Here is a 27,997-nt window from a genome sequence, read left to right on the forward strand (position 1 = left end):
TCAAGTATAAAATGCTAATCCATTATCCTCAAATTCTGCTTCACATCCGACAAACATCTCTCCAGTATCTTATCACTGCCAGTTCTTGTCAAACCTTTTACAATGGAGTTCGCCATGCCCCCCGAAGAGCGTCTGTCGCTCCGCCAAGAGCTCATAGACTCAAACGACAAGTTCATCCTTGACCTCCCCAAAGTTGAACTCCACGTCCATATCGAAGGGACTCTAACCCCAGAACTTCGCTGGAAACTCGCCAAACGCAACAACCAGACTCTAAAGCTTGAGCGCACTGGAACTGTGTACACCAATCTCGAGCAGCTCAGAGCCTCGTACTACATCATGGAGGCCCGTCCAGGCCATCAGATTGACAACGCGGAGGAGAGTTTCACTTTCTTCGAGGCTTACTACGGCGGGTTTGAAGTTCTTGTCACTGAGGAGGACTTTTATGACCTTGCGATGAATTACTTTGAGCATGTTGCAGGTATGAATGTGAGGTACTGCGAGCCATTCTTTGATCCGCAGGGTCATACGCGCCGTGGAGTAGCGTTTGAGACGGTCATGAATGGTTTCCGTCGAGCACAGGAAGAGGCTGAGAGAAGTCTGAATGTAAGTCAGTACGGGCTCAGACATGATCATCGCTAACAAATCACAGGTCAAGTCGAAGTGGATCATGTGCTTTCTGCGTGACATGTCACCAGAGTCAGCCATGGAGACCTACGACTCTGTTCTTCCCTACCGCGATATGGTGGTGGGAATCGGCCTCGACTCAGATGAAAACGACCGCCCTCCTCTGATGTTCGAAGAGGTATACAAAAGAGCTAGACAAGACGGCTTCCGCATTACTGCCCACTGCGACGTCGGCAACAAAGATGCGCATGAACATATCCGTCAAGTCGTCAATGACCTCGGTGAAACTGGCGCCGACCGTCTAGACCACGGCATCAACGCCGCACAAGACCCCGAAATCATGCATCGCATCAAAGAAAAAGGGATTGGAATGACACTCACGCCATGGGGATATCTTCGTCACGAACCAGTTGACGAGATCTTCCCTCGAATTCGCACGTTGTTTGACGCCGGTATTCCGATTGCTATTGGCAGTGATGATCCAGCTTATATGGAAGATACGTGGATCTTACATGATTGGCTTCTAGTCAAGAAGATGTGCGGGTTGAGTAACAGCGATATGGCGACTTTGGCAAAGAGTGCTATTGATATGTGCTGGGCTGATGATGGGGTGAAGCAGGAGATGAGAAGAGAGCTTGAGGAAGTTCTGGCGAAGCACTCAATATAAGTATCTGCTTTGTTAAGGGAGGTTCAATGCATATGATTCATGGAACGTGGTGGTCTTGTAAGCAGAGTAATGCCAGCCAATTAATCATCTTGGACAGTTATCCTTCCAATGTCGGTTCTATCCCGGTCCGTTTTGTTGAATCTCCGAGTTGGTATTGTAGAGGCCAATCGACTTTGAGAGAAGTTTCCCCAGTAACTTCAAAAGGCCACTGCGCCATCAAGTTCGAGAAGCATCTATGGGATGACTGCTGCCTATAAGGTTCAGCTTTTAGGTTACGAACAGAGGTGATGGATGAGGACATGATGTTATTTTTATGGTTTTGCCAGGTCAGGTGTCTTGGTCTCGTAGCTTTCGCCAAACAAATGAAAGCCAGTCTCATTTATGCTTTCGAAGAACTGGGTTTCTCGAATGCAGCGAATTATGTCATCCAGTCATGCTTCTTTATTCCGTTTTCTTCTATTACTTCGATATCTATGCATTTAAACACCAGTCGCCTGGTATGAAAGCGTAATTTCTCAACCTTATACAATTCTTTTGATAAGTTTCATATCCTTTTAATCCTCTCCTGCAACTTACTAACACGTATCACTCTCCCCATATTCCACTCAGACTTCCTCACAATCCTTCATTATCCTAATACGTGCTTCAGATCAAGATGCGCCGTGGTAGAAAACCTCATACGTCCAAGGGGGAGTCCGAGCAGCCATCGAGCACCCCTCCACGCTCGCACACGCCAGACCAGAAGCTTCGGCAAGACCGTATAACCCAAGATATGGGCTGGTCCAATATGGACTTGTCAGAAGAGAAGCAGAGAGCCATAGCACAGACCTTCTATAATGAAATCCAGAAGGCCAAGGCTCGCGGCGAGTGGTGAAACAGAACTAGATACCAGATACTTAATGTGTATTTTGGTGATTCTGACACGCTAAACTAATCGCAGAGCGCTGTATAACTTTGTGTGATCTTGGACAATTCAAGATTCATGACAATGATCAATGAATGCCGCGCGCGCGGGTGGTTGGTAAGATGTCAAGATGATGCTTATCCATGCCTAAGTCTAACCAGAATAAGCAAATGGTCCCCCTGCTTATGGCTCGACGATTACCTGAGCATCGCTGACCAATGTGATATGCAATGAAACACCAAGACACGCACTTACTAAAAGTCGAGATGCAGTATTGGTAATGGATGAAATGATAATAAATAGCTCCTCTTCTCTACAAATAACTTTGGTCATCCAATATCATAATTCAGTATCCAAGCATCATATCATTCAATCTTACATTATCAGTTCATCGTCAACATGTCTTCTCCCATTGTCCTCATCTTCGGCGCTGGTGCCAAGGTCGGCAAAAGTGTCGCCCAAGCCTTCAGCGCAAAGGGCTACAGACTAGCTCTAGCCTCCCGATCTCAAGATCCATCAACTTCCACCGCCAAAGAGCTCCATATTCCTACCGATCTCAGCGACACCGATTCGGTCTTCAAGGCCTTTGAAAAAGTCAGAAGCGAGTTTGGTCATCCCCACGTCGTCATCTACAACGGTCAGTGAAACGCACTTATAAGTGAAACTTGGTCTAATCGATTGGCAGCTTATCATGGCGGACAAAACGATCCCAACGACATTTTCCAAGTTCCCTTGGACAGCTTCAAGACAAGCGGGGCAGTCAACATCTTTAGCGCTTACGCCGCGGCCCAAGAAGCTGTAAAAGGCTGGAAAGACTTCCCCAAAAACAGCAGCCCGACGTACATTTACACTGGCAACATTGAGAATGAGATGCGCATTCCATCGATGGTGTCTCTAGGTGTTGGAAAGGCTGCGGCTGCTTGGTTCATTGAGGTCGCTGCTACTTCATACAAGGACCATGGCTTCAAGTGAGTTTGTTGATGAGGCTGCTACAAGAAGTAAGGCTAATAGTTGATAGGTTTTACTATGCCGATGAGAGAAAGGATGATGGCTCGCCTATGTATAGTGGAGCAACTGCGGAAGGTCATGCTCAGTTCTATGTCGAACTCGCCGAGGGTAAGGAGCAGCAGGTTTGGCAGCAGACTTTTGTCTCTGGGCAAGGTTACAAGAAGTTCTGATTGGACATGTACTGCAAGATGAGAAGCAAGGCTAGTAACGTATCGTGTCTGTCAGCTCGGTTGAACACCCAAATGCAATTGAAATCACTGATAATAATTCTCGTTCAACGAAGTGTATTTATAGTAAAGAGATATATACGTTGAAAGTACAGAACTGGTAGCTTTCCTCAACCTCAACAAGAAGTGCTTCAAGCACCTTATTAACCCCTTATCCAACATCCATCCATCCTCAACAGTATTACTGCCTCAGTATGAAGTTCAAGGCCTCAATCGTAAAGCGCTTAGCAAGACTTGACAGAAGAGTACTTGCAAGCCTTGCTGGGACCAGAGCCAATCTTCTTGGGCTCCTTGCCGGGAACGGTACCCTCGTACTCAACGCAGATCTCCTTGACGGAAGAAGCGCAAGTTCCAGTGATGGTGGAGACGTCGCCCTTGTTGGAGTTGATGCCAGTGAGGACCTTTCCGTTGAAGGCCTTGACGTTCTTGACGACAACGTTGCGGGTGCCCATCTTCTTGCAGTTACCGCAAGATCGGTAGAGCTTACCGAAGTCGACAACGGTGAAGCCATCGATGGTGACCGTTCCGAGACCGTTGTGCTGGATGACCTTGTCCTCAGCACCGGTAGCACCACCGCCCTTGATGAGAGCGTTACCGTCACCCTTGAGGGAGAGAGCATCCTCGCAGACCTTCTTCCACCAGACGTTCTCAATGGTGCAAGAACCCTCGCAGTGAACACCCTCGATCTGATCAGCGCCAATGATGACGTTCTTGAGGGTAGCGCCGTTCTTGAGGATGAAGACGGCGTCAGCGTCCGTGCCCTCGACCTGGCCAGTGCACTTGACACCGCGGCCGTAGGTCTTCATGCCGCCGTCGAAGGTGCCGGAGATGGTCTGGGCGCTCTTGTAGGTGACGGAGCCCTTGGAGGCGGGAATGGGGAAGGAGGCGCGTCGCTCGAGGGCGCCCATGGTGTTGGGGGTGATGTTGCCCTGGGGAGAGGCCATGGTGGCGGAGGCGAAGAGGCCAGCGAAGACGATGGAGAACTTCATTTTGATGGATTGGTTGGTTTGTTGGATTTAAAAAAGAGGGGGTTTAGATTGCTTGTGAGATTGTAAAAGAGAGGATAACCACCAGGGCTAAAGAGTGTAGAAAGTTAGATTGTAAAGAGAGACTATTGAACTGCAGAACGAAAGACATAAACATGAAGGGAGGATCCAAAGTCTTTATAGCGCAAAGTCATGAGAGGAATGCTCACGATGGCCTTTGCTGGGTTCATGTTTCAGATCTCATTCAAGGGTGTCGTTGGCAGAAGATGTCCTCTGATTGGAGGAATATTATTCGCACATCGAGAGCATGTCACTCATCGACCTAATCTAGAACGTGTCAACATGCAATCCATCTACCTGTTTCTCGGATGGAGCCGCAGGGAGAAAAACACCCTAGCAAGGATCGCATCTACCAAATACCCAGTGGTCTGTATCAGTCAACGCGTATTCGGTGCGCGCACAGTAGTTGTCTAGCACCGACCTCCATGCATACGAGAATTACAACCCGCTAACTACCAGCATACTAAATCGAGACACGATAAGGTCAAAAACTCAATCGCGGTAAACCTAAACAAGCGACATTGTCCGATGGACAGGGCTGAAAGGGAACACGAGCTAGCCCCCGCCGGAAATTAGAGTGGAATCATGACAGGTGGACTTTTTAGGACGTGGTTAAGCCGAGAGTGGTCAAGATACGATGCACCAATTTTACGCTGCCCCTGTATGTAACTTAAATTTTCTCTTTATTTTTATTCTGTTAATGCTTAAAAACAAGCTTCATTGGGAGCGACAGATAATTGTGGCGCTTGTTCGTGAAGCGTGCTAAGCTTTTTAGTAGAGACACCATAACTGAAACGCAGACATCGAATTCAGCTAGTTGTCTGTGCATTTTACGGCGCGATACAAATTAAGGGGCCTGTCTGCCAAAACAAGACACGGTGAGCTTGCTCCAGACTTAAAGGGGAAATCTGAATGACTCGGGTTTTGTTCATCCCGACTTCCGGCATCCCTGGGCGTAGTAGACAGTTGTTTGATGATGACTCCATATTCCACTGTGGATTTTATGGTTGGAGCCCATATTTCGGCCCTTCAATTTAGGATTGCATGTCACTGTTTTATCTCCACAGAATAGAATCAAATTCCAAGCTTTTCCATTGCCGACGGGATTAATTAAAGTGGTGCTGCGTGGGTCAATTGGCAATGGTTGTTGAGATTTGAGGCTTTCATATTTTGGTCGAGTAACCGTTACCCTAAAGAAAACCATGATTAAAGAAGAGACGGATTTCTCTACGCTGTGCCTAGGACATACTGCAAGGAATGAGTGTTTTAAAGTATAAATGTAATTCTTCAATTTTGTCTGTATTATTGATGTTTTTTGTAGATAATGGGTGCTGAAAAAAAGCTAGGTGATAAAAACGTTTCAACATTCTTTGAGTCTCGCTGAACATGTAAGGATGGTATTGCCTATTTCTCCAGGGTTGCACTCTACGCTTTGAATTGTAACCACCTCAGTGCTTACTCTTGTCGGGATTGGCTAGACTAATCGATACGAATAGTATATCCATACTGCTCACACGGGCAAGATTCAAGCTTTACGGCACAACGACTGAGAGCAGCAATCAAACCCCAGGACACAAAGTATCCATTGCTGTGCCTCTCCTATACGACCTCATCTAATCAATCTGCGCCTCTCACCCTAATTGGAGGCCTGTTCCTGTCTTGTCGGCGCGATGTGCTAGAGCCATTGAGCAAAGAATATTGGGCAAATTAGCCCCCAAGCTTGAAACACGCCATAACGCCAACCCTTGTTCACGCTGACTGGGACTTGGCTAGCCATCCGCATACTTACGGAACTTACCGTCTTACCTCCTCGATCGATGGTTCACAGGTGTAACCTTGCCCTGAGACATGGATTTACGGGGAGTCGGGTGTTTGGCTCTTTGTTTTCGGCCTCTCGGCGTAGATCAATGCGAGGACGAGTGGAGGCTAGGCAAAGTTGCTGATACTTTACTGACTTGGCTGTCATTTATGAGATCAATACGATGAGTTTTGCAAATAGTGATAAGGTATCAGAGTCAAAGAAGAGGGCCATTCTGGCTAATTCGCGGTTTTACATCTCTTCTAGTTGTCTGGACTGATGAGGCGTAGATCCGAAGCTGCAATGTAATGTGTTTGTCGTATTACGGGCCCCAAAAGACAGCATATTAATCCAGGGGATCATACATCATTATTCGGGGACTATATGACTACCGGATTATTAGACAGACTAACCATTATATATCAGTTACCCTAGCAGAAGGTTCTCAAGAATATGGTCGGACTTGATCAATAATCACCACCTCGGAAGTCGGGGGATAACAGTTAACCTCTCCCAAGAGTCTCCCGATAAGCCGGAGGAAGAATCCCCTCCAACGCAGCCTTGATCTGCAAAGCCAGCGTCCGCGAGTGCCACCGTTGCTGCTGCGTATAACCCCCCATGACCCAATAATTTTCTAGTCTCAGGTGTCTCTTCCACATGCCTCGTACCTCGCCCTCAGCGTCAATGCCCCATGTTGTGTCGAGACGATCAGCGATCTCGCGAGGTCCAAGGATCTTTTCATCGCTGATGGTCTGTTTTTCACCTCCTAGAATCGCAGCAACCACGGATCGAACGTCACGATCAGCGAAGCCGCTGCACCAGATCACGGTATCCGCAGCGGCCGAGCTTCCATCTGAGAACTGAAGACCATCCTCAGTGAACGTGACTGGTTCGACTCCTGCCTTGACGCTAACTTTGCCCTGGGCTATAATATCTGTTCCGCCGACGTCAACATAGTGCCCGCCAGCTCTCTCAATCAAATTAGAAAAGAGCGCTTGATTAGGGTCTGCGCTATCAAGCACAGGAAACCCAGCTTCTTTGAGGGCAGCATAGCGATCTGGCTCTTGGTACGCGAGCACTCTGAAGAGGTTCCGCGCAAGTTGGCCTTCCACTGCGGATGGAAGCATGAGGAACATTCTGTCGCCGCGCGCGACGTCAAAGTTGTACGCGCCCATACTGACGTCGTGGCAGATATAGTCAAATGGGCAGATGTATGTTGGCGATCGCACAACCATTGTTGACTTGAGACCGGCTGCGTAGCAGTCGCCGAGGATATCCAAAGCTGTGTTTGCTGATCCTATGATAAGAACAGACTGCTTATGTTAGACCGTATGGCCATACCGGATTTTGTCCACTAACCTTGACGCCTTGCTCGACTAATGCTCTTCCGTTCTTGTAATCCGACGAGTGGATGCTGATCCCTTTGTAGACTTCTGCATTTGCAATATTCGGAACGTACGGCTTTTGCGAGGAGACACCCGTTGCTTGGATTAGTTGCTTAGCAGTCACTATGATCACTCCATGAGGAGTTTGTAGTTCAATCGTCCATTTCGGATTTGACATATCGTAGACCGTCGACTGAATTGTTGCCGACGTAATGACGTTGAGGTTGAATGACGCGACATATTTTGACAGGTGATTGGCTAGTTCATCCTTGCTCAGACGATGAAGGCCCCGGAGTTCTTCTGGGTAGCCTGCGACAAATACACATTAGCGGCATTTCGGTGTGTAAAGAGGATCGGGTCAAGTCACTCATGTAGGGCATGTCGCAGAATGAAGTTGGCACGTGAAACTTCATGCAGTCGTAGCGCTTGGCCCATTTATCACCAACACAGGCATTCCGTTCAGCCATGATGCTCTCGACGCCAAAGGTCTTGAGCCGAGCGGCCAGAGCTACAGCCCTGCAGCATCGTTAGTCAAAGAAAAAAGAGGGACTTGAGTGATTGACTAACGCGTTGCCGCCACCAATGATAAAGACATCAGTGTCAATCTCGGTCATGCCATTCAAGCTACGACCGGGTAGTCGAAGCAGGGATTCGTTCTCTGGGTGAACATCGAAGTTCTCGAGCTTGGTGCTCAGGATCCAGATCTTCCACTCGAGCTTACCCTGGCTGTTCTCAACCGGGAGGAGTACGATCCTTGCACTGCATGAAGCTGTAGGCGATACCGTTCTAAACGACAATGCGACGTCAATAAATTGCTACAGCACAAGAAAACAACTGTTAGTCTTCCACCAAGTAGCGAGATTGATAGACAGTTGACCTACTAGTGCCGGTGTCGCAGCGACAAAAACCGCGCTCTCCATGTTCCATCTCATGGAGAGACTTCTCATCATGTTGGTCTCCAACAAATTGGCAGCTATGACGGAAGGAACATAAGAAGTTCGCAAATGATAGGTGAAGGCCAATGTGTCCTTCCAGTAGGCTTGATCAGTGAAGAAGCAATCTTGAAGAGCTTGGGCGTCATTTTCTTTCAAGGCATGGTGGAATGCTTTGACAACGGCCGTGGCTTCGTCCGATGGATCGGCGTCTTCAAAGGATATCTTTTGGGTGACATGCGGCGGAAGAACAGGGATAGGTCGTTCATCAAAGAGTTCAAGCAGACTTGCGGCCTGGGGGTAAGAATCAGAAATCCCGTTACCTGCCACGTTTGTTAGAGGGAGAGCAGCTAACTCTGTTAGATGATTTATTTACTGGCTTCCATGCTGAGAAAGTTTATAGATCGCAGTTTGGGAAGCTTGCGACATACGAATATGGAATGCGGTGATGAGAGGTCAAAGTGGACGATTGTATGGCATGGTCAGAGTCGACCTTTTATCCAGCGGTACCCATTCCAATGCATCTTTGCTATCACTCCTCACCTACCAACACATTCTGATGCAGCCTGCTGCAAACCAGTGACGCGTCTCCTTCACCGGGGTCCGAAGCCCGGAACCAACACCAAAAGTCGTCGAATCGCGGTAGGGCTCGAGATATCAATGCTGTTGGTTGCCGACGACTGGTGTGACCATGGCGTGATAACCACCTGAAAAAAGGCGCGCGGAGTACCAATCACTTATTTTAAGGCCGGCTCTACAACACCTATATTCATAACGCGCATGGAGGTCGGCATGTCCTCTCAATATTGTTATCCAGATGTGTTATTTGCAGTTGAGACTTATGGCTGAGAGTTTAAATCAGCAGACAGAACTTAGTCCAGTAAGATTGCGGAATACCCGAACATGGGGATATATGCGTTGGTTTAATGGGCTTCAGCGATGGCGAAACTTGGTGACCAACTAATGCAAGATGAATACAGTCGAGATGAGAATAAGTATGTTGAGACTCGACATGTTGTGTAGAGGTGCCCAACGAAGGGCAGCGCAGGACCTTTTATTGGAGTACTTGGCCACACCACTCCTTAAGCTTATTGTGGTACTGCATTTACACCTTACAGTTGATAAAAAAAAAAACCCCCGGCTTACAAGGGTCAGAATTGTTCCCATGCTTAGGTCTCAGAAGCGCTGTAGATTATAAGGCATGCTATAGGCAGGTGACAAAGAGGGAAGAGAAAGCTTACCTATAATAATCCTTTAGCTATTCACAATCCGACAAAATGGTCTGGGCTTTAACTGCATAAGAATATATAATCCTAAGTCTAAATTGCGAACTTGCTAGTAACTCAATTATTGCTAAACCCGATCTTGTTGACTTCTACCATGGCGATCCTTCCTATCACGATCGCGACACAGAATCTGTCTATCTCCCAAGGCCTAGAGCAACAGGTCTCTCATTCCTTCGTCAAAGTTTTGTTTTGGTGCTTTAGAAATCCTTAAATACACTATCACACCTTCTGCAATACTATTAGTAACGGGGCTGAACAGAGACGAGTGTAACTTACAAGCCTTCTTCCGGGTAGAAATATGGTTTCTCACTTTCAGAATAGGAAGCAAATGGCTTTGTGTATCCTGAGTGAGCTTTAGTATATACTATATCTGAACGTGGGAGTAATTCTTTCTGACCTGTATAACCCTCTGCTGGTTTAATAGGTGGCCTATAAGGCGCGATTAATTGTTTTCTCTCCAGCATATTCCAATCGACTTCCTGGAACCAAGGATGGCTTCTGATATCCCAAGAGCCGCCCTGTCGAGTCTGTAAAGGATGATCTTGAATCTTTGTCGAAGGCCGCTCAGTCGGCATGGAGACCCGCCTGGTCAATGTAGGGCGTCGCCGAGTTAAAATGGGGCTTCGTTCAGTCCCCAGCCTCCGTTCCAGGTCGCTCGTGATCAAGTTTTCCAATAGATCCTGGGCCCCTGACTTCTTGAGATAGCTAGGGTACTTGACTTCTCCCTTGAGAATATTCTCATACATCAAGAGCGGTGATTCGTTTGCAAAGGGGGTATAACCACAGAGCATTTCGTATGTCAAAATACCAAGGCACCACCTACAAGTTGAGTAAGCTTTTAGCTGACAGTACACTGATGTTTTGATACTTACCAATCAACAGACTTGCCGTAACCCCGGCCAGAGATGACTTCTGGCGCCATATACTCCGGTGTTCCACATAGAGTCCATGTCTTCGCCGGGACCCGTTTGGCAAAACCGAAATCAACAACCTTGATGTAGCCAAGCCAATCGACGAGAACATTTTCTGGCTTCAAGTCTCGATGGATGATATCCTTTGAGTGTAGATAGTCCACTGCTAGGACTATTTGGGCAGAATAGAACTTGGCAACTACAGTACGGAAGCGCTAAAAGGTTGTCCTATTGTTAGCACCGGTTTCATAGATCCTTGATACTGAAAGCCTAGACGGAAGAGCTACGCAAGGAGAAATAAAGACGTTTCGTGCACGTACCTTCACTTGCCTAAGTAATGTAAACAGCTCACCACCCTCTACAAATTCCATGACCATGTATAGTCTTCTCATGTCCTGGAAGGTTCCATATAGCTCGGCCAAAAAGGGGTGGCTAACATCGATAAGAATAGCTCGTTGGTTGACGGTGTGTCTAATTTGCATCGTTTTGAGAATATGAGCTTTCTTCAAAACCTTGATAGCAAAAAGGGCTCGCTTATCGGACCTCAGCTGTGCTAGGTACACACGGGAGCAGCTCCCGAGACCTATAGTCTTGTTGATGATAAACTCATCTCGCAAATGACTGTTTTCCAGCCGCCGTATGTACAGTTTCTGGGACTCTGTTTCAATGGAAGCATGACTATTAGAGTACTTGTTCTTAGGAAGCATCTTTGATACGTCATGTTGTTTGTAGTCAGTAGGAAGAGATGGAAGGCCATGGGAGTCTTCATAATCACTACTAGCATCCACGCCCTCCGTACCAAGCAGAAAATTCTGTATCTCGCTTTGGTTGCATCGTAAAGCCCAAGAAAGGGGTGTGATGCCGTTGTTATCTTTTAGATTCGGATACACCCTGTTCGTAAAAACAAGCAATCTGACAATTGGCGCATGTCCATACTGAGCCGCCCATGAGAGTGCTGTTCTGTTGCTGTTGTCTGTAGAGTTCGGATCAACGTCGTTTCTGGCGAGAAGCAGCTTCACGTTTGCTGTTTGGCCATTTTGTGCCGCCCAAGACAAAGCCGTGCGGCCAGTCTGGTCTGCCCGATTGGCCTTGATTCCCTTTCTAGCAAGAGCTTCCTTGATCAATTCTGAGCTTCCGTGTTGGGCCGCGTATGATAGTATCGTACGGCCATCATCATCGTTCGAACCATAGTCGACCATTCCAGTCCCAAGCAGCAATTTAACAATACCGATATGCCCATTGGCAGCAGCCCACATGACTGGGGTACGGCCTTTGTAGAACCATGATGCCCTCGAATCCGGGGATACCCGACAATCCGACAGAAAGAGTCCAACCACATCCTCGTGGCCATTGCCTGCCGCCCAAGACAGCGGCGTTCTTCCACCTGAGTCTCTTGGATCTGGATCAACTCCATCCTGGGCCAGAAGTAGCCTGCATGTCTCATAATGGCCATTGCGTGCCGCTAGTGATAGCGGAGTCCAGAGATATCGAAAGGCTCTGGTGTTCAAGTCGACGCCTTCTTGCTGCATTAGCCATCTGACCACAGCTTCGTGGCCATTCTCTGCCGCTACTGACAGTGGGGTCTGGCCATCACTGGTTTGGGCTTTGAGGCTATAGCGCTCGCCAACAGCAGTTATCAGGTCGCTCAGTCCGAAGAATGCAATAATATGAGCCGCTGACATTTTGGTGTATCCAACGCCACCCCCCGGTAGTTTCGATGCCATCCTCGCTTGGTTGGATGCCATCAGCTTGCTTTCATTGTACAAGAGTTTCAAGAGCAACTTCCGGGGCGGTGGAGATGAGACCCGTGCATGGTGCCCCCAGTTTCGCGCCGCATAGTCATAAAGCGAATAGTGTTTCAGTCGAAGCTCGAGGTCATGATACTCTGTGCACGGCCCAGATTTGAAGTAATTGAACAGGAGATACTGGACGCAAACCGAGGCGACTGTCTCCTCGGCATGAGAAAATAGTTTCTTCTGGTTCCGTGTGAAGTAGTCCTGCATAGTGTAGTGCACCAAGCGGATGATTTTGCTTTCCTCGTCGATGATGACCAGACCAGCGCATGAGGAGACCATATCATCAACCGCAGAGGAGTTATTCTCATCTAACTCTTCGGACTCGAGCTCAACAGCAAGTGCATGCTGTAGCTCTGATGTGGTCAGTGGCCTTTTGGCGCATGTAATCCATAGAAGTGTTTTCTCTGCAAGCTGGCGAATGCCAGGCTTTTGAGCCCTGATTCTTTCGACTGCTTCAGCGTAAGCTTGAGAAAGAACATCAATTTTCTTCTCTTCATTAGGCCCCGGATTCTGGTCTTGGAAATGACGTATAGCTTTCTCAACGGCCTTTTTGGTCATTTTATCATCCAAAGAGTCCATGTAAAGGTGAGCCAATAGGAACCTATGTATTCATCAGCCTCACAGTTCTAGGCATGGTATCTCGGATACAAACATTCCATTGACGGCTCTTACGATTCCGTCTTTGATGTAATCCTGGAACGCTCGATCGTGACGGATAAATCCTGGTAGTTGCGACATGCGCCCGTCGAGATATCTCCGTACATCGTTATCACTTGGACGGATCTCAAGAGTGGTCTGCGAACCCAGAGATCCAGCGATTTCTGGGATAAAGCGAGACGTCATAAGTAGGTTCGTCCCACACCGAAGTTGGAGACTGAGCAACTCGTCGAGAAATGCGTTGCGGCATCCGCTGGTCGTTTGACATTCGTCAAGGGCATCAATGATCACAAACGTCCGAGTAAATAGACCAGATACAAACTGCAAAGCTGTAGATAGTTTCTCGACAGAGGGCCTTCCGCCCTTGTTCTTGCAGCTCTCGTAAAGGTCTCTTACACTGTTCGGTATAGGGGATTTTTGTTGGGTCAATTGCTTTAGAAGAGTGGCTAATAAGTCCTCTAGTGTCTGTTCGTGATGCCTACGGAAATTGCAAAAGATGAAAGCGAGGCCAATACCGCTTTGCCCTTGGAAGCTGGTCGAGAGATGATCGATTACAATCGCTGTTATGATTGTCTTGCCGGATCCGGGAATACCAGGGCAAAAGAGCCCACGTTTGCTATTCTTGAGCCAGTCTTGAAACTCGGTACATTCCAAGAGCCACTGGCCAGTGCCTGGCTGTCGCCGCTTGAGGAAATCATGCTGTTGCGGTGTATAGTCGATAGGTGTAATCCACTGGAAAATGTCCTTTTCTTCTACGCTGTGTTGTTTGTGAAGGATTTTATCGATCCCTTTTGATACGTTCTTAACGTCATCCTTCAGGTCTACTTTCGATTAGTGTGACTCAGTCAGGTGAGAAGACGAAGGATACTTGACCTAGTAGTACTTCGACAATTCTTCTCTGGGCTTCTATCTTGTTAGGCGGGATTCTGGATAATAAATCCTTCGCATACGCAGCTGCTGTCATAGCTGCATAACCCTGCCAGCGTTTATTCTTATGCGAGTCTGCATAGTCGCATATCCCGCGGATAACAAGGCAAGGGAAGTGATTGACCAATCCAGCAGCCTCCATTTCAAAACATAATACATTCTTCTCCCTAGCAAGCTTATCTCGGATAGAGGCGTCCTTCAGAAGCTGATTAGATGAAGCAATCAGCCCATAGTGAACTACTAGCATCTCATCTTCTGGTCGGTCGTTCCGTACAATCAAGTGGTTTGAATCATTGCTGCAAACCTCAGTGCAGGCTGCGTCGTGATCTGGTGGATGAATGACGCCAGAGCAATATAGCCTATCGCTACTGAGATCGGGTTTCTCATATCTCTTCTTAAGCCTCGGTCTCTTATCAAGGATGACCTTGATCGCTTCGTCGATGCCATGACCGTCGAATTCGTACTGCGCTTTGAGATCATTCATCGCTGCTCGCAACAGTACTGGAGGCTGGTTCAAGAACCCAGTTGTACAGAAGCTCTGGTTCTGGATGGTCTTACCAAAATCATACTGGAAGATTCCACCCTTACCTTCACGCGGGGCACTGACCACAATATCACCAAGACGGATATCATGCTTTGTAGGTGCGCCGCCACCGATACCAACCAAGAGTCCAATACGGACGTTAGGAAATGTATGCTGTAAATCTCTTCCGACTCTCGCTGCAGAACTTGTACCATATTCTCCATCTGGCAAAACGGCGATAACAATATTATGCTTCCCCATTCTTCCAAGCGTGTAGATGTTGTCATCATTTGGAGACACATAATCAGGCCCCTCATGCTTCTCGTCAAGAAAAGCTTGTGCGGCTACGTACTCGGTAGTTATTGCACATATCCAACCGACCACGTAGTCAGTGTTTTTAAACTCGGATGCAAAGACCTTGGTTGTTGGTGTGCATTCTTCCTCGATCTTTTGCTTCTTCTCAGTACCTAGGGCGGAATCGCGATCATGGACTGACCCAAACTTGCGCTTTCCCACAACGCAGCCTTCTGACATTGTTAAATGACGCGTTAATATAGTGAAAGGTTCTGAATTGAATAAGAAGCCAGCCAAAGCCTATGTTCAACAAAGCTAGACTGAAGCGGAAATCTGCCGTGCATATGAAGACTCCGAGAAGCAATGAAGAGATGACGAGTGGAGTTATCAACCCGCAGCCTGATATAGAAAAGCTGACTCTTAGGCACCCATGCAGGAATCAGGCTGCGCAAGAACTACAGGTAAAATTCAACTTATCCCCTCCCAATCTTATGGTCTTATCACGGAACCTTGGCCAGTTTGAGCTCCCTGCATACCGCCCCCAAACTCAACGCTGGCCTAAAACGAAATAATTATTATTATTATTCTTCTTTTTTTTTTTTTTAAAAAAAAAAAAAAAGAAGAACAGAAAGAAAATTTAAAAAAACCAATATACTCCAAAAGATCTTAATATATTACTTCTTATACAGCTTATGGATTTATCCAGTTACCAATATGTAAGGTCAAGACTGGGGACCTACAGTGTTATCTAAGCAGTTGTAGCTCTCGGCAGTCTTTCCTAATCGGGAGGAGATAAAAGCAGGTTGTATTTATTTTCCTGTACTTGGAGAAACAAGTTTTATTTATATAAAAGAACAAGTATAATCTGCGGTTGTACGAGCTCTCTTTCGTCTGGGTTGAACTAGAATCTGAACAAAGCTATTTATTATCTTGTAACCAACTTGGAACATCTGGATCTGTATCAGGCAGCCCATATGAGCTCTCATCTACCAGCTCCGATATCTTGGCCTTCAACTCGTTATGTCTTTCTTCCATATCATCTCCCTCATGAGCCAAAGCAACAAAGTGCATGATACTCTCGCAATCTTTCCAGATCCTCGCCCTATTTCTTATACCCGGCAATGGGCTCGTCGCAGGGTTGAATAGAAGCCATACTCTCCTCCAATTCATATCACGCCGCTCTCTCCTGCCATGCATCCAGGCCTCCACATTTTTACGAAAGCTGTGCCAATCCTGCTGTAAAGTCTTGAGTTTTTCACGATAAGGTGCTATGATCTCCTCTCGGCGCTGACGGTTAACAGCCTTGGTCACATTACAGATTTCCTCCATTTCAGGGTCCTCAAACAGAATCAGTGCCCATCGATCCTCCTCCTCTTCTTCAGACTCTAATCCGACAGGGAGTGTTGGTGGTGGCATACCAAGAGGGCAGAGAGGATCCCATGTTGGTAGGCAGTAACGAGACGCAGGATATTCGTTACTCTCAAGAACCTCCCAAAGCCAAGGCATGTCCCTCAATACATTTATTCTGAATATCGGCTGCACAAGCTTGAACATCGCTCTGCAAGTCTTGGCCGCGTTTTCAAGGTCGGTTATGTTAAGAAACGATAGAGTATGTTGAATAGTCTCAGCAGGCAGGGTCAAGAGCCGTGTTGTCTGCTCGGTGTAACCCTTGATGTTCAGGTCTTTCATGCACGACACCAAGACTCGAGATATACCGGGGATCTCAACAGGGTTTGCAGCAAGCCACTCATCGCCAGGGATATGGCACCAAGGCCAGTCCCACTGCTGGCGGGCTCGTTGCAGTTGCGGCAAGTGTATCTGTTTCCGTATTCGTTCCGGAATACGATCTTCAACGCCGTATGCAGCTGGCATGTTTCGCATCTCGCGCCAGTGCCACAGTCCATTCAGGTCAACGTATCCTAGACGACGGAGTGAAGTTTTTGCATATATATCTAGACAATATGAATGCACTGGGAGTGGAGCCAACAACTCTTCAAGCTCCTAGCAAGCCTGTTAGCAAATACTATAGCCAGAGCTCAGCAAATGAACTTACCAGGCAACCTTCAGTGACAAACAGCCAACTGGTACTTATTTCCTTCAATCCATGTCGTGGTGGATAAATTGAGTGAATACCTCTGAAATTTCTGCTCTCAATCATGTTTGACCCGTTTGACTCCCCAGATACATAGAACATATTATCCCGGCTCCCCTCGAGAAGTTGGTCACTTGAATCAGCTTTCCAATTGGACGGCTTGGGGACGAGATATCGGATATTTCGACAGTTCTTCATTTGTGCAACGCTGAGGGCATGGCCATTGATGCCTTGCATGCTTTGGCATGAGGGTGAGGCGATGTGTTCTGGGGGCGCGTTTGAATGGCCAAGGCCTAGTAGAGACCATTTCTGTGGATGTTGTCGATCGCCTGTGTAATAGGCCAAACCATTGTGCCATGTTCCATGCGGTAAACGATCAGGAAATTGGCGTTCGCAGAGATCCGTAAGAGGATAATGGTCGGGTGCATTATTAGAGCAGTTGCTGTCCTCCTGAACAGACATGGATGAAACTCCGGTCTCGATACCTTCACTCTCAGACTCCCATTCGGAATCATACTCCAGAGGCTCTTCATCGCTGGAACTCTGTGCATCCGGTGTCCAATCTGGGTCATCTTCGTCGTCCTCGTCCGGCCAAGCATTAACCTCCGGAGGTCTAGTTGGCCCCCGATCCTCCGTTGCGCATTCTAGGTTGTCTCTGTCCTCAAACTCATCTTGCTGCGGCCATTTACCGAAGCCGACGTAATCGGCACCCTCGAAGTTCCAAGCCGCGCTGGGCGGCTCATCTGGAGTGCGGATGCGGGCGGTGGCCATGTCGACGCCGCAGATTTGGCAGTTGAATGAGTACATGGTTTAGCTAGATTTCGAGTGTAATCTGATTCAAGAGAAGGAAACCAAGAGGTTCTGGCTCTGTTGGGCGGTAGATAGTGATATTGAGATGTGAATCGATGGTGTAAAATTTAGGGGTTTCAGACAAGCGAGATCGGGAGTTCAATGGGTCTAATCTCGAATAAGTTAACTTGTTTGTTCATGATCCCTGTCCTTGTTACACCGAGTTAACCTATACTCAGTTGCAGTACTCCGTACCAAGAATAACACCGTGAGACATGTTGGCCGAATAGTATTATACCATTGTTGTTCATGGGAATCAGTTTTGAAGTTCTATTTACAGTGATTCATAGCCTGCCGAGAAAGTAAGGCTGGGCGGGTCAAACAGCTCAATCCTTTCTAGCTGTAAGTACAATTTTAAGCTGAAGCGCATCTAATGTGAAATGATCTCTAAGACCTTTGAGAAACGCCGACTTGCTTGTAGGTCCCTCTCCAGAAAGGAATATGTCAAAGCGGTTTAAGATCATACACGTAGCATAGCCAACTTCCATGAGACCCAGCTGCTTACCTACACATGCATAGCGTCCTGAAAAATGCGATTAGCCTTGATGATCCAAGAAATGTTATTACAGAGACAATTGAGACTTGCCAACTGAGAATGGAGCAAATACCGACTCGTTCTTTACCATTTCTGGTTTTGTCGTCCAGCGCTCTGGGACGAAGTCATCCGGAGAGGTGAAGTACCGTTCATCTGTCGGCCAGGTCAGTTTGATACGGTGTGTCGAACGGTAATCTGCCCCCATGTTGCTGCATACCTCGATAGAGTGTGTAGGATGGAACAGTCACGATGGTATCTCCAGGGATGAAGATATCACCTACTCGTAGCCCTTCAGCAGGTGTCATACGCTGCAGCCCAGATGGTACTGGGGGGAAGAGTCGAAGTGTCTCATCAATACAGGCTTGAAGGTATGTCAAGTTGGAGAAGCTCGAGTGGTTAGGTTGTGAGAAGCTGGAAAACAAGTTGTCAATCTCCTCTTGGAGCCGAACGCATGCGTCCTTGTTGGTAGCCAATAGGAAGAATAGGCAAGTAAGTGTCACAGAAGTGGTATCACTGGATACATGATCAGCCAACAGACTCTACATGCAAGGACCGTTGCTTTACCTTCCAGCAACAGCTATAAGTTGCATATCAGCTTGTAGGTTCAACCAATCTCGCTCTTTTGGATGTATCTGCGACTTATAACCCTCAAGAAGCCACGAGAAGATATTTGGAAGGTCCGGTTTGTTCTGTATCGCCACATCAGCCTCTGCACGGGGTGTTAAACATTGTAATGACAGACCTGTTCTTGATGACGAACTTGATTCTCAAGCCATTTCTGGAAGATAGCATCTGCACGACCCAGGAATGGCATCGCCCTGAACAGGGGAAACATCCAGATTAGTTGACTAAAGCTACCGGCCATCGCCATATGCGACTCAACTAGTGCCATAAACGGATGCTTAACGCCGCCAGTCAGCATGTTGAAGCTCTCACCAAAAGCCAGGTCACCCATGGTATCGAAGCTGTAAAACTTAAACCACTTTGCAATGTCAATTGGGATGTCTTGGGTTTGTACTAGTCGATCGAGTAGCTGGCTGGTGTATTTGACCACACGGGGCTCATAGTCGCGAAGAGCTTGGGGAACTAGTTAGCTTTCTTGAAGGTGAAAGGTGGCTTGTGGGTAATTACCTTTTGAGCTGAACGCCCTGTCCCAGGCTCGTCGCCTGCGGGCATGATCGTTCTTGTCCCGCGACATGTGGAGAGAGATGGCCGGCTGTTCGATGTTGTACCAAGGTCCCTTACTGCAGGGCGAAGTGTTGGAGTGTATTGCATGGAAAACTTTGGCATCGAGGATAGATAGTGCCGAGGGACCTATACAATATCAGATTGGCTTTCCAGGTATTTTCTAAGGACGTTGACACTTGCCGACGCGCACAATATCACCATATCTTCTATGGAGGTCTTGAATCTCTCTATAAAGCTGAAAGCTAGCAACGGAACGTTTGGTGAGATACAGGTTGAAGGCTCTGGCCATGAAAGGACCCGGAAACTTGTACAGACGGTGGAAGAAGCTGATACGGTAAATGAAAATGCTGCAAAAGGCCCCCGAGACCATGAAAGACACCATATAGATGGATGCTATGATGGATCCAGAAGGCTATACGGTGAGCCATCTTCTGTGGCCCCCAGCCTTCTGAAGCTTAGTGCCAGGAGTCCAAAGACCATGAGAAGTCCTTGGAGTATCTTGATGGTGTAAAGATCCCATTCCCCCTTTCTGAATATCAGAAGGTGGGCAAGTACTCCCGATGATGCCCCGGTTCCGATGGCCAGTGAGGTCGGGTACATTGTCGAAACGGTGTTATAGATAATAGGCAATGTCGGAATGAATTGGAGCGACACCGGCGGGTGGTTTATAAGAGACTTGTTGTTATCTGGAATGATAGGGTTCCGGCCGATAAGAGCAGTAATTAGGAGGTCCAACAGTCCTTTCCGGTGGATTCATCAATGGTTCGAGAACAAGCAGAGTAGAGCTGCACCCTGGAAGATACCAGAAGTGAAGGGTAGATGAGAAACCCTAGCACACTGATCTGACGTCTAAGGTGTTACTATTCGTGCCAGTTGATTCGCCCAGCGTAGGAACAACTCGGGAGCTAATACGTGTAATGGTATGGGTTAAACTGGATCTGCCTTCTGTAAGCGAGGAACAAGATGGTGAAACAAAACCAGTAGGGATGAAATCAAGAATGGCGAAGGACTTCATCTGAAATTGCACGATATCAAGGAACTTCGGCACTTTAGGTTAATATTTCCAAGATAAGCCACCTTAATCGACTTTGATCCTGTCAGTAGCTCCAACGTCACTTCATACTTTGCAACCTGCCTATTTCGTCGCTTCGATTCCATGTCATAGAACTTGGTTCTTAGGCATTCGGCGATGGACAGCGAATAGACTTTACCAACACAACCCTTGAACAACCTCCGAGAAACTAGGCATGAAGAACCCCCATTCGCGTCTGGTGCAATGTACAAATCGCGGCAGTTGACCACGGAAACCCCATTCCGATCGCCATACCGACACTGACATGCATTGCTATCGAGACCCCTGTCTATCTTTCTCTGATCGGCCTCGTCAAAGCTTAATTGCGAATAACCCTGTTTGCCGGCTTATGAAGCCGTGACAAACTTTCCCTATTCGGTGTTATGCATAAGATGGTTTGCGAAAGTACTCCCTACTTATCACGGAACAAGAAGATGATATTTCCTATCGGGTTTCGGACCGGAACGAAAGTCTCGGTACGAGCTTCGCTATAAGGCCTTTCACTTTTTGCGAGAAAACTGTAGAGAGTATAGACTAGATGTAGACTATTTAAACGAAATCGAAATCTACTTTGCTTTTTTCATGGCCTGCCTATCAACTCATCTCCTTGCATTTTCCTATCATTCTTGTCAGTTGAACAGCCATGCAAACCAATCAAAAGCTCTTTATCGCTATCTTTGGCCCTACCGCCTCTGGTAAGACAAAGCTAGGGGTTGCCATTGCGAAGGCCTTTCCGAGTGAGGTTATCTCCGTCGACAGCCTACAATGCTACAAGGCGGGAAGTATTATCACCGCCAAGCCTACGAATCAAGAGATGGATGGTGTTCCTCATCACCTAATTGACTATCTTGAGGCTGATGAGGAGCCTCATGACTTCGTGGCTATGGCTGCTGACATGATGGAAGAAATCACAAGCCGAGGAAAGCTCCCCATCCTTGTCGGCGGATCGACTTCTCTAGCGATACCATTGCTGCATGAGGCACTCAACAGGCAGTATCGGTTTGTGGCTGCAACTCTGATCCCGCGCCAGTCCACATACTGGCAGTCTATCTATTCTAGAGCCAGTGAGATGCTCGAGAACGGTCTTCTGGCCGAACTTGAGGCGCTGAGGGACCTACAGCAGAGTCTGCTCGATGACAACGCATACTTTCATAAGGGAGTGTGGAAGGCCATTGGGTATCAGGAGTTCTATCCCTATCTCGAAGCAGACTCGTCATGCAACGCGCGCCAGTTGTCATTCCAAAAGGGCCTCGCACTCATGAACGCAAACACCCTTCAGTACGGCTTCCATCAACTCGAGTGGATACGCTCCGTTCTGAACCCATTCCTGCATCAAGCCGGTGTAGTATGCATGAGCCTCCCCGTCACTACCAAGGCGTCGTGGATGTCGGATGTCGAGATACCTACCATTTCAATGCTCAAAGAGCTATGCTACAGTCTGCGAACCATCAAAGACTCCACTAACGGTACTTTAAACTCTAGCTCCAAGTTTCGAGTCGTGGGTCTATTGTAGATCTCCCTTTTCTCCTATTTAGCGACGTTGCGCTGACCTATACTAGTGGCGGATCTTCCCCGGGGAATGACTCGTGTCACATCGATGCAGCCAAGAAGCTTGCATTTGCTCTCCACCAAAATAACTACAAACTCGTCTACGGCGGCGGAACGACTGGGATCATGGGCGCCATCGCCAGCACTCTGGTGCAACTCTCAGGCCCAAGTGCCGTCCAGGGCATCATTCCCGTTGCACTCGCCAAGTACGAAGAAAGACTCACCAAGAAGAGGGCCGATCCTTCGAAGTTCGGGAGTAGAACTGTTGTCAAAGACATGCATACACGCAAAAGACTCATGATCGAGGCGGTTATTGGTGGCGCTCCAGGGAGCGGCTTTGTAGCTCTCAGTGGGGGTTACGGTACCTTGGAGGAACTGCTTGAGATAACGACCTGGTACCAGCTTGGTATTCATCGATGCGGCATCTGTGTGTTTGACGTATTCGGGTTCTACAAGGGTTTGATGGACTGGGTCCGTCAAGCTGCACAGGCAGGTTTTGTTAGCACAGAGGATGCTACCATTCTGCGGGTTGCAACGACGGCTGAGGATGTCATCGACCGTTTGGGCAGTTATGAACATCGTTATTCAAGGATGGGTGAGCTAGAATGGGATTATTCCCTACCAAATTGGGGCAGATAAGTGTCATAGCATAGCGTTACATGGCACAGCAGCATTACGATATATCATTTTGGCCCGTCACACTGCAAGCATTCCACATCATTCTATTTCTTGATGTTTTTGAATGAAGCAAACTGGCGTATGACGAGTAAATATTATGCCTTCGCTGCATGTTTCTAAGTGGCGAATGTAATCAAGGATCAACTGCCGCTCGACACAGCCGAAAGCGAATTGTCGGAGCGAGCCAATAAGTTAAACCTTACCGCCGACAACCCGCATTGGCCTCGTAATTGTCAAGGTTCCATCCCCTAAAGTAAACCGTGCAAAATCCTGTTACCACCTTGATTGGTCCGTTATAACCGTAATATTCACTGTAAATTATCATATGTTTTTAGGTTTATCGGACGTAGGGTTCGTGACCTATCAAAACGACGGTGCTTATGTCCCATCAGGCTTTGTCTACACACGAGGGTGTTTGTTGTACTCGTGTTTAATGACAAGATAATAATAACGTCGAATTTTGTATGACTTTCTCAATTGATCCATGCCTCCCTGTAAAGGATCGTCAAGGCCATAGTCAAGATGCGAGAAGAAGGCATCCAGCCGATTGAGCCCAGGCTTGAGGTAGAGAATAGGTGGCCTCATGGTCTCTACCGTATACACGGAAACACTATTATCAGTGATACAAGATCGTGGTATGGGGGATCCAATATACCTGGACAGTGAGTTGAGCCTATATCAATTATGTATCGCCTTCCCTTGTACCGAAAGATTTGTTTCGGTGCTCCGGAAAAGAACTTCCAAAGTTTCAAAATTCAGTATAGACGGGTAATCAATGCACTTAGAATTTGTCTCTTGTATTCTGTTCTTCGCCCTAACTAGAGACATGAGCGAAGACAAATTAATGAACATCTCTCTATTGAGTGAAAACATTCACAGTTTACTCTTATCCTGACCGGTAACCTTGATCAAAGCCAATCCGTTACTCAAAACGACCTTGCCACCGGCGACTTGCGTAACAAATCTCACCTCGGACCAACCGTCCTGGTTGGTCCCCATAACCCACGCATGAGTAACCAGCTTATCACCCGGCCTCACAGGACTAGCAAACCTCGCTTGATACTCCTTGATGTTGGCAGGGTCGCCGCCACCCAGATCTTTCAAGAGCGAATGAGCTGTAGAATTCCACGAATATAGCCCATGTATGATTGTTCCTCCAAAGCCCATTTTCTTCCCAGGCTCAGGATCAGCATGCAGCGGGTTGTAGTCGCCATTCAGTCTGTACAACATCGCCGTCTCGGCGGTGGTTTGCACCTCGATTGTAGCATCAGGCGCCTTGTCCTTCGGCGGAGGGTAGTTCTCCGTCGCTGGGCCCTTGGGACCTCCCCAGTTGCCTTGGCCGATGAAGAAGCCGCTGCTTGTAACGCGGGCGTGCACCTCACCAGAATCTACGTCAACAAGGTCCATCTGCGTCTCGAGGACAGTGCCGGGGCGACCCTTGTCGTAGACGCCGACGACTTTCTGGCGGGTTTCGAAATTGCGGCCTGCAGAGCTGGTTGGGAGGGGCTTGAGGAATTGGATCTTCCGCTGGCCGTCGACAACACGTGTGTAGTCGAGTTTAGGGACACCGGGGATCTGAACCGCTTTGCTTTCCTTGTAGTAATCGACTACTTCCTGGGAATCCTTCTTGAAGGCTGGGGTTGGTTAATGACTGCGGGGAAAGGCTGGAGTAGCGAGAAGCGAGACTTACGAAGGATGACGGGGTAGGTAGGGAAAACGGCGAATTTCGGATGAAACTCCTGTATTTTGTCAGTACGAGCTCAGTGTTTCCAGGCATGATGGCGACACACGTAGAGGAAGTGCAGCTCATCGACTGTAGCGCCGATGGTGTTGGCGAAGAGGAGGACATCGCGTTGTAGCCACGTAACCTTGACGGGCGGGTACTCAAAACCAACACCAGGACCTGACATTTTGTTATCTGAGATATGTGTATTTGTGATCATGCGAAAGGAAGGGAGGATAATAAAGAGGAGAGATGGGATATATACCCCAGACTTGACTAGTAGCCAAGTCAAATCAGCCGAGGTTTGCGGGGTGTGGGGAAGAGGAGTTAGTTTCAATACCCCGGACTTGATTGGTGGAGGAGCAAAATAAACCGAGGCTTGCAGGGTAGAGGGGACAGATATTCTAAACAACAAGCCAGTACTCTGCCTGAGGAAGAATAAGTAGAGCTTATTATAACTTTTGAATGGTACAATAGTTAATATATTTATTTATCTAAATTTACTTTTAAACTTAATTTAATTTAAGTAATGTAATATTTAATTATTCTAAGAATAATTCTACTAGCAACCCAGCCCCTACGTTTTTACTGGAACACCACTCGGTCTCCAGCTCAGATTAGAAAACATCTTTGTAATGCAATTTCCCAATTTCTACAAAGTGAGCTGCTAATTTAAGGATGTAGGACTATTGATAAGCGGTGTAAGATAACGTTGCGACTTAACGGCTGACATATATAATGTTATGACAATTAGTCAGGCATATTTTATCACATCACGTAATCCTCACCTTGGATCTGTATATAGGCAGTAGTCAACCCCTCAGTGTCTATATTAACAGAATAGCATCGATTTCTAGTAAAAATGATGGCTACCACAAAGGCTCTCGTTAATATCCATCCGGGCCTCGCTGAGGTACAAGATATCCCTGTGCCAGAGCTAGAGCCTGGCTACATTAGAGTGAGACCCACTGCGTGGGCTATCAACCCAGACGATGCTTACCACCTTGGCCTAGAAGGAGAGGAGAGTTGCCCTGGCACTGTCATTGGTACAGACTATGCTGGTGTCGTCGTGGAAGTTGGGCCTGGAGTGGAGAGGGACTTTAAAGTTGGTGATCGAATTGCTGGCGGTGTCGTCGGGCAGTATGCAAAGTCTTGAGATTTTGGCATATGGCCAGTATTGACATATCTTTAGGAATGTTCTGCGGAAACATGATGGTGCTTTTGCGCACTTGATTCATGTCCAGGGAGATATTCAGATGAAGATACCTGATAGGATGGCTGACGAAGACGCTGCGACTCAGGGTGTTGCGCTTATCACGATGGTATGCTGAGTCCCTCGGCAGGTTGTCGGTTTATGCTGACGAGGATTACAATAGGGCGTTGGATTATACCAGCATCTCCATCTTCCTCTTCCAGACGCATCAGCAAAGGAGTCGTTTCCAGTTTTTATCTATGGTGGTAGCACAGCCATGGGAATAGCCGCTATCCAGTTTGCAAAGCTCTCTGGTGCCACAGTTATTACTACTTCATCACCCGCCAATGCGGACTATGTCAAGTCTTTCGGCGCCGATCATGTCCTTGACTACAAGTCAGAAGCTCTCGTCGATGACATCCTTAGACTAGCAGGCGGTCCTCTCCTCCACGTCTTCGATACCCATCCTAACCTCACCAGCATCACAACCTCTGCAGCAATCCTTCAAAAGTCCCCTTCTGCGATCTACATCGCCCTTAACCCTGGTCTGGAGCGCGAAGTCAAACGCCTCAACCCCGACGTCACAGCCGAATCTATCCTCGCATACTCAGCGACAGGCAATCCGTGGATGTACGAGAATAAGTTTTACGAGGCCGTACCCGCGGATTTTGCATTCCAGAAGAAGTTTGCCAAAGTGGCTGAAAAATTGTTCCAACAGGGGCTACTGAAGCCGGCACGTGTTTATCTGAACAGAGGAGGGAGTGGCTTCGAGGGCATTGTGAAGGGGCTGGTTGACATAAAGGAGGGGAGGGTAAGTGGCGGGAAGCTTGTGTATACGCGAGAGTAAGGATTATTAGTCATTGAGTTTTAGGTGCTGATCTCTGATGACAAGTGTAGCATTGGTGTAAATGGGATCAAATGTGGTCTGCTAAGCTTGTAAGAGCCAGAAGCCGAACTGCGAATTGTTTATTCTGTCAGCGTGTTTGCTAAAAAGACCTCACTATCACACAGTAGGACTATAACCCTAAGAACTGGTAGCTTTTATACCTTGACTATGAAACCTAAATGTAAAGATAGTATGCCTATACTGCTAATGATGTAATAGACAGCTCGTATTTAATAATTTCCCTAGTGCATTTTACTTCAGCTATTAACTTAAATAATCTCCTATAGCAGGTTAAAATATTGTTAAGCCATAAAAGATATATAGAGCTTATGTAGATTTATATAACTGATATACCGAGTCCCTAAACCCCTTACTGGCTTAGCTCTATACATTCAATCAGTTGAAGCATTGAACTGTAATAACCTAACCTATTTTCTTTGAAAGAACACATAGGGAGGCCTGGTTGCTAGTTTGTCTCCGAGTAAGCTATAAAGCAGGAACCCTCTCCTTTTCTAGCTGCTAATGGAGTATAGATACTTATTCTCGAAGTTTCTGGGGAACCAATTCGACAGTATATCCGTCCTATGAGTGATTATTAGTGATTCACCTATCATCTATACAGCAGTAACAAGTTGGCAATTATTGCCACCTACCGGATCTTTCACGAATGCAATCTGTCCAAATACATGCTGGTAAGCAGGATGAAGATCACCCAGTCCAATTTTCTTTCCAGCTTCCCATTGGCTTAATGGCACATCTTCTCGACTGACAGCACCTAATTCTTTCAGCACCTCAACACCGTGATTCCTCAAGCGTTCAACGGCGAGGGGAACATCAGGTACAGAGAACCCGATATGTCCGAGGCCCAGATTCGGTGGTTGGTTTCCAGTACTGTAGTAGCCCTCAGGCTCATTTTCTGACCCGTGTACATGGTACAACTCAATAAGTCCAGGGGTATAGGCCAACTGAGCTAGAGTATCACGGCCAAATTTACCAAGATCTGCCCGATGTTCGTCCGTTTGAGGGTAACCAAGATAGTAAATCGTAAAGGGGCCGGTGTCCATAGTGAAAACTGTTCGCATTCCCATCAGGTCGATATAGAAGTGTAAAGATTGCACAGGGTCTCGGATGCGTAACATGACGTGGAACAATTTGTAACCAAGCGTAGGGTCGTCCGACGTCAAGGGCGGATCGGTACCTAGACCGTTGGGCATAAATTCCCCAACCGGCATCTCTGTGGATAAGCGTG

At 47.4% G+C, this 27,997-nt stretch overlaps 12 protein-coding genes across 12 annotated transcripts; 5 read left to right on the forward strand and 7 right to left on the reverse strand.

Annotated features, from left to right (window-relative positions):
• Positions 1 to 6: 6 nt before the first annotated feature.
• FVEG_09385 (adenosine deaminase) lies at positions 7 to 1,416 on the forward strand. Its single transcript, XM_018898373.1, has 2 exons — positions 7 to 603; positions 650 to 1,416. Exons 1-2 carry the CDS (start codon positions 103 to 105, stop codon positions 1,289 to 1,291), a joined length of 1,143 nt encoding a protein of 380 aa, XP_018756244.1. The 5' UTR covers positions 7 to 102; the 3' UTR covers positions 1,292 to 1,416.
• Positions 1,417 to 1,946: 530 nt separating this feature from the next.
• FVEG_16573 (hypothetical protein) lies at positions 1,947 to 2,165 on the forward strand (the record flags this gene model as incomplete). The annotated part of the gene is made up of 1 exon (XM_018905820.1): positions 1,947 to 2,165. The coding sequence occupies one exon, from the start codon at positions 1,947 to 1,949 to the stop codon at positions 2,163 to 2,165; it is 219 nt and encodes a 72-aa protein (XP_018756245.1).
• A 377-nt stretch (positions 2,166 to 2,542) lies between these two features.
• FVEG_09386 (hypothetical protein) lies at positions 2,543 to 3,476 on the forward strand. The gene is made up of 3 exons (XM_018898374.1): positions 2,543 to 2,832; positions 2,881 to 3,163; positions 3,214 to 3,476. The coding sequence occupies exons 1-3, from the start codon at positions 2,595 to 2,597 to the stop codon at positions 3,371 to 3,373; spliced, it is 681 nt and encodes a 226-aa protein (XP_018756246.1). The 5' UTR covers positions 2,543 to 2,594; the 3' UTR covers positions 3,374 to 3,476.
• Positions 3,471 to 4,594, reverse strand: FVEG_09387 (pectate lyase E). Its single transcript, XM_018898375.1, has one exon. The coding sequence runs from the start codon at positions 4,417 to 4,419 to the stop codon at positions 3,655 to 3,657; it is 765 nt and encodes a 254-aa protein (XP_018756247.1). The 5' UTR covers positions 4,420 to 4,594; the 3' UTR covers positions 3,471 to 3,654.
• Positions 4,595 to 6,583: 1,989 nt separating this feature from the next.
• Positions 6,584 to 8,977, reverse strand: FVEG_09388 (hypothetical protein; the record flags this gene model as incomplete). The annotated part of the gene is made up of 6 exons (XM_018898376.1): positions 6,584 to 7,587; positions 7,634 to 7,968; positions 8,027 to 8,175; positions 8,227 to 8,474; positions 8,541 to 8,914; positions 8,968 to 8,977. 6 exons carry the CDS (start codon positions 8,975 to 8,977, stop codon positions 6,778 to 6,780), a joined length of 1,926 nt encoding a protein of 641 aa, XP_018756248.1. The 3' UTR covers positions 6,584 to 6,777.
• A 1,119-nt stretch (positions 8,978 to 10,096) lies between these two features.
• FVEG_16574 (AGC/PKA protein kinase) lies at positions 10,097 to 15,225 on the reverse strand (the record flags this gene model as incomplete). Its single annotated transcript, XM_018905821.1, has 7 exons — positions 10,097 to 10,113; positions 10,154 to 10,220; positions 10,243 to 10,696; positions 10,750 to 11,003; positions 11,109 to 13,185; positions 13,237 to 14,062; positions 14,115 to 15,225. 7 exons carry the CDS (start codon positions 15,223 to 15,225, stop codon positions 10,097 to 10,099), a joined length of 4,806 nt encoding a protein of 1,601 aa, XP_018756249.1.
• Positions 15,226 to 15,903: 678 nt separating this feature from the next.
• FVEG_09391 (hypothetical protein) lies at positions 15,904 to 17,884 on the reverse strand (the record flags this gene model as incomplete). The annotated part of the gene is made up of 2 exons (XM_018898377.1): positions 15,904 to 16,986; positions 17,039 to 17,884. 2 exons carry the CDS (start codon positions 17,882 to 17,884, stop codon positions 15,904 to 15,906), a joined length of 1,929 nt encoding a protein of 642 aa, XP_018756250.1.
• A 605-nt stretch (positions 17,885 to 18,489) lies between these two features.
• Positions 18,490 to 20,019, reverse strand: FVEG_09392 (hypothetical protein; the record flags this gene model as incomplete). Its single annotated transcript, XM_018898378.1, has 6 exons — positions 18,490 to 18,614; positions 18,679 to 18,974; positions 19,026 to 19,150; positions 19,204 to 19,538; positions 19,593 to 19,775; positions 19,824 to 20,019. 6 exons carry the CDS (start codon positions 20,017 to 20,019, stop codon positions 18,490 to 18,492), a joined length of 1,260 nt encoding a protein of 419 aa, XP_018756251.1.
• Positions 20,020 to 21,364: 1,345 nt separating this feature from the next.
• On the forward strand, positions 21,365 to 22,908 carry FVEG_09393 (hypothetical protein; the record flags this gene model as incomplete). Its single annotated transcript, XM_018898379.1, has 2 exons — positions 21,365 to 22,230; positions 22,281 to 22,908. 2 exons carry the CDS (start codon positions 21,365 to 21,367, stop codon positions 22,906 to 22,908), a joined length of 1,494 nt encoding a protein of 497 aa, XP_018756252.1.
• Positions 22,909 to 23,820: 912 nt separating this feature from the next.
• FVEG_09394 (hypothetical protein) lies at positions 23,821 to 24,857 on the reverse strand (the record flags this gene model as incomplete). Its single annotated transcript, XM_018898380.1, has 3 exons — positions 23,821 to 24,581; positions 24,638 to 24,686; positions 24,738 to 24,857. 3 exons carry the CDS (start codon positions 24,855 to 24,857, stop codon positions 23,821 to 23,823), a joined length of 930 nt encoding a protein of 309 aa, XP_018756253.1.
• Positions 24,858 to 25,535: 678 nt separating this feature from the next.
• Positions 25,536 to 26,709, forward strand: FVEG_09395 (hypothetical protein; the record flags this gene model as incomplete). The annotated part of the gene is made up of 3 exons (XM_018898381.1): positions 25,536 to 25,810; positions 25,863 to 25,992; positions 26,047 to 26,709. The coding sequence occupies 3 exons, from the start codon at positions 25,536 to 25,538 to the stop codon at positions 26,707 to 26,709; spliced, it is 1,068 nt and encodes a 355-aa protein (XP_018756254.1).
• A 576-nt stretch (positions 26,710 to 27,285) lies between these two features.
• Positions 27,286 to 27,980, reverse strand: FVEG_09396 (lactoylglutathione lyase; the record flags this gene model as incomplete). The annotated part of the gene is made up of 2 exons (XM_018898382.1): positions 27,286 to 27,330; positions 27,402 to 27,980. 2 exons carry the CDS (start codon positions 27,978 to 27,980, stop codon positions 27,286 to 27,288), a joined length of 624 nt encoding a protein of 207 aa, XP_018756255.1.
• Between the last annotated feature and the right edge of the window lie 17 nt (positions 27,981 to 27,997).

Source organism: Fusarium verticillioides, chromosome 5, assembly GCF_000149555.1.
Source record: "Fusarium verticillioides 7600 chromosome 5, whole genome shotgun sequence".
Taxonomy (NCBI): Eukaryota; Fungi; Ascomycota; class Sordariomycetes; order Hypocreales; family Nectriaceae; genus Fusarium; species Fusarium verticillioides.